Here is a 5,159-nt window from a genome sequence, read left to right as displayed (position 1 = left end):
TTTCTTTATTTATTCATACCTACATAACTGAGCTCGAGTGCAGTGGTTCAGAGATTTGAAAATAGTAAATGTTGAGGCTTCATGTATTAGCACGTATGTGTAAGTGTGTGTTCTTATGGTTGCCATTGGCAAGGCTCTAGATCAGACAGGTCTAAAGTAAACATAATACTTTGATGAATTTATGGCGAGACATACAGATGACCAGATGACTTTCCTGTTTTTGGTGTGTGCTTAGGTACTCTTTGAAATAATCGATTTATGTAAACAACCAAAGAAGCTAAGTTTTGATACAAGAACATTAAACCATTGGCAGAGAGTATGGGCTGTAGCTTCTAACCACTTCAATCTCCCTCTTTAATTCCTCACTCACTGTCTTCTGCTCTCTTTCAATCAACATTTGCATGCCAGGTCATAAGGTCTGACTGGCATTCATTACACAAGGGGGTGATTTGCCTGTCACATAAACAGAGTAAATCCACACCCAGTAGCACCATCCTATAGCTGCATTGGCAGACAGGTGAGCCAGGCGACCAAAGGAACCATGCACCCCGTGTTTTCGGGAAAGTTATGCCAGTTTTTCAGTGTAACTCCTTCTATCCTGTTCCTTGGAGTTATTTATGTAGCCTATGTCCTTGTTGGAGGGCTGATCTTCTGGAAACTAGAAGGATGGTATGTGTTGCAACAGATTGATCTTCTGAAGGAGAAAAGAATGAAACTACTTGAGAAGTACCCATGTGTGGGTCAGAATGGTCTCCGAGAACTAGCACAGGTATGATTGGAGAGTAGATTTTGCTTAAATTAATTTTTTTCACATTTAACAACACCTTGAACAACTTTTTTAACAACTTTTTACACACACATATCTATATCTATATCTATATATATATATTAACTGTTTCAGTGCAAATGTATACATGCATTTTCATTCATTTAAAATAATTAGTGCTTTTGGTCAAAAAAATCTTTGAAATGAAAATCTGTGCAGAAAATAATCAAGACCACCAATCAAGACACCAAAACCAGTTTGTGTTTGTTAAACAAGACCGACAGTTTATAATTGAATTTCCTTTTGTTGGAAATTTGGAAATCTCTTCTATATAAAATTATCTTTGTTGGTCTATTGTTGAGATTATTTACATGATTATTTAGCTCTTTCTGTACAATGAAATAGCCTTTTTGTGAAAAAGAATGGTTTCTGCTTAGGTAGATAATAATAATAATAATAATTAAAGTTGAGAATGTAATAGTTTTGTTATAACAGAACAGGGTTATACGTCATTTACATATGCATAATCATACTCTCAGTTAGTGTTTTTTATTGTCAGTTCATGTATTACAAATAAGTACTCATTGCTTGCCATTACTGTTTTAAAGATGATAAAAGCTGCTTCCCTGAGTGGCTTGAGTCCAGACAGCAATGACACCGCAGATGGCTTCTGGAAATTTACCAGCTCATCTGTGTTTGCGGCAACTGTGGTCACAACTATTGGTGAGGAATGGGACACTTAACACAATGAATTTGACAATCCAGTTTGTTGTGTGGCATCTATCATTATTTAAATCTAAGATCATTTAAAGTTTTCATCTTTTTACAGGCTATGGGAATATAATTCCACTGACGACAGCTGGTCAAATCTTCTGTGTGTTGTTTGCACTTTTTGGCATTCCCTTGAACGTAGTGATCTTAAATAGAGTTGGAAAATACATGCTGGCCATTGAGAGAAATTTTTGCAATTTTTTGGAGAAAAAAATTGATAGAGGGGTGAGAATTTAACTTTTTCTTTTACAGTCAGCACTAAAGATGACGTGCTGGGTTTTAAGTCTAAACAAACAAACAAGTACATAAATATTTGTCTGTGATAAGCAGTACAATTAGAAATGAACATGCTTGACCTTTACGTGCAAACACACTGTACCCATGATTCTGCTCCTTCCCACAGAAATGTGTACGAATATCCATTCACAGTATATCCTTTGTGAGCTCAGCATTCCTGTACTTTGTGGTTCCTATGCTGCTTTTTAAAGAGTATGAGGGATGGAGTTACGCTGAAGCCATTTATTACTGCTTCATATCACTCAGCACTATTGGATTCGGAGATTATGTCGCAGGTAGGAGACTACACATACAAAAATGACATTCATACTTCAATATTTTTAATTGTCAGCATGTACCTTAACTATATAACAAATAAATTATGAGCTTATGTGTTATGATGCATTGTTATTAGATATGGACAATATAGATATTTATTATTATTAATATTATTATATAAAGCCTTCTTTGTTTTACTGTTAATCCTCTGAAAGTTATTTACATTTTGTAATTATTCTTGTAGCTCTAGTCAGGAAGTGACATCACAGTTTGGGTAGTGTGTCATTCAAAATTTAATTTGAATTTTCCTGAATTTGAATTTTGAATTGAGGTAACAAATAAGTTGAAGAATTATACTTCGAATTTAAAACGTATTTAAGCCAACAGAAATAAATTCATATTACTGTTGTATGCATAGCATTTAATAATATATTTAACACATTAAATTTAAGTAAACCTTAATTTTCATTAGATATGGTGAAACACCCAGAAAATATTCAAAATAGAGATGGTATAATGAGGGTGCAAATTACAGTAAATAGGCATATTCAGTCAAAATTGTTGTAGTCATGATTTGTTTTCCTGCAAAACTTGTGTTGGATCAATCAAATTCCTCTGTTGTGACTGTGTTGCATTTCAATGAACTGATATTAAGTAAATTCGTCATCTTAACATTACAGTTCAAATTTTAAATCCGATATGATTCCAATTATATCATCCCAACCCTAATCTTTACATCATTGTTTTTCCTGCCAGATCATAACCCAGCGATAAACTACCCAGAGTGGTACAGCTGTCTGATGGCAGCCTGGATATTCTTTGGCCTGGCTTGGCTCGCTCTTCTGATCAATCACTCCATTGATTTACTGGAGAGTGTGAATGCTTACATGAGAGGAAGGCAGAATGCACAAACACAAGTGGAGGAGTCCAAAGAACAGCCAGAAAAGGGACTGAAAGGGGAAGAAACATGAAACATGAAAAATGAATTTAACAGTGGTATGAAAAACAGGAGGGTGTCTGGTGTATGAATAATACTGTATCTATTCATCATAAAACAATATATGGTTAATTATTAAGTTAAATACTCAATGTTTAAAGTATCCTTCAAATTTAAAACTGATCAAATTCAAATCATAGTTTCTTCTAAAAACTGAGCTAAATGTTTTAATTACCCAACAGAGTTTGTTTAAATCAATAATGATATTTGAGCATCACATGTCTGACTGACAATGTTTGGCTTGAAAATCTTGCTTGGTTCACTTAAAATTAATTGCTGTCACACCACAAACCAACAGGCCTGTAAAACTCACAATAGTGAAAGAATGAGTTTATGTATTATATAACACCATTATTACATACATTGGTAATATTACATATCTTTCAGATCTCTCTGAATCAAAATATTTCAGTGATATCAAACTAGAACACCAGTTCATAATCATTTTGTTAGAGTGTGAGTTATAAAATGACTTTGAGGGAAGGTCTAGCTTTTTAAAGGGATTTTCTATAGTTAATTTTTAATTTGTGGTATGTTAAGCTTTGTATAAATGCCACAATAGTTTTTGCTGCCCCGACATTGTCACATTAACTCTCAAATACTTTTCCAAAAAAAAAAAAAAATGAAGTTTTGATACTTAATATACTTGTGACATGTACATTTAAAATAAACTGATAAATATCGACAACAAGTTATGTCATTGTACCACATGATATAGATCCTGATTCCTGAAAGAAAACAATCAAGCAGCCTATTGCTATGGTTACCCTTATGGCTACTGTGTGCAAGACTCTATTTAGTGCCAACTGATAATACATACTCTAACCAAGTAATGTTCAAACATCCTGTGTCTACAGCAGGCGCAGTCGTGTGTTGCGCATCACACTGAAAGAATTTCTGCTGTGTAACAGACAAGGATATATTACGGATCCCAGGAGTTCCAAGTATGTAGGGTGAATTCAGGTAAATTGGGCCATTTATGCTTGATTGTAATGTACATTGTCATATACAATAAATGGTCTTGAATTAAAGGAACACCGTTTTTTCAAATGATAAAATAAGTTCTGCTGAAGCAGTTTGACACTGGTGATTGTGGCCAAACCTCAAAGGAGAACTCCCTCATCAAGAAAGGTAGTAAGCCCTTTGACATTGTGATTTAATACATTTCTATATTGTAAAGTTGTTCAATAAATGTAAACAAATATTGTGACATGACCTGTTTTATTTTATACTGCAGGTAAAATAGATTAAAATGTTAAAAATTAAATTTTCTTGTAATATGTATAGACATTACTTTGGCTAGATAAAATGTGCCAGTAGTTTTCATGAAAAGTGGGCCACCTTTAACATTCTATAACTCTACTTAAATTCATTAAATATGTTGACATTAGATGATTATTTTATAACTGACATGAACGACTGACACCAATTAGTGTGCAGTTATGAATTTAGTCAGAGATGATGACTCAGTCCACTGCAAACAGTGTTTTGAAAAAAAAAAAAGACAATAAAGAATAAAATACAGAAGAAAAAAAAACAGTCGAGATGGCATTTCAGGGACCAGTTTATGGCAGGGCCCCTCACTAACTGCCGGTGTGGAGGGAGATGTGCCACACTGTGATTGGACCTTGGTGGAGGAACATAAACAAATGTTCAGAAACATCAGATAAGATGCCAAGACAACTGCCAGACACCTCTAGCAGGACAGGAAGGGAGACCTTCTGCACCCATGACTACCTAAGAGAGGTCTTCTCATTGGACTACAGGTTGACCCTAACCACCAAACCCAATCCTAAGGTTTAGGAAAGAACTGCCATAAAAATTCCTGAGGATGCAGCAGCAGAAGTCGAAACAAAGAAAGGCCACAAAGATCTATCCAAATCCATTCATACCTATGTTTGTAAAGCTTAAATGGATGTAAACTGCAATACATTAGGCTTGTTTGAGATGCAGTGAAGGGAGGAGTGAAATAAGAGCAGTCAAGACGGACAGTTCTGACCTCTCGAAAGGAACAGATACCAACGAGATCAAAGGCAGATATCGCGTTATTCTCACTTACATGCTGTGTTG

The 5,159-nt window shown here is 34.7% G+C and overlaps 1 protein-coding gene across 1 annotated transcript; it reads left to right on the top strand.

Annotated features, from left to right (window-relative positions):
- Positions 1 to 541: 541 nt before the first annotated feature.
- On the top strand, positions 542 to 3,063 carry LOC107697524 (potassium channel subfamily K member 17-like). Its single transcript, XM_016498323.1, has 5 exons — positions 542 to 769; positions 1,375 to 1,489; positions 1,596 to 1,762; positions 1,941 to 2,109; positions 2,849 to 3,063. The coding sequence occupies exons 1-5, from the start codon at positions 542 to 544 to the stop codon at positions 3,061 to 3,063; spliced, it is 894 nt and encodes a 297-aa protein (XP_016353809.1).
- Positions 3,064 to 5,159: the final 2,096 nt, after the last annotated feature.

This window comes from Sinocyclocheilus anshuiensis, unplaced genomic scaffold (assembly GCF_001515605.1).
Source record: "Sinocyclocheilus anshuiensis isolate Anshui unplaced genomic scaffold, SAMN03320099.WGS_v1.1 scaffold1534, whole genome shotgun sequence".
Lineage (NCBI taxonomy): Eukaryota > Metazoa > Chordata > Actinopteri > Cypriniformes > Cyprinidae > Sinocyclocheilus > Sinocyclocheilus anshuiensis.
Note: the sequence above shows the minus strand (reverse complement) of the source record. Positions and strands in the feature narration are given on the sequence as shown.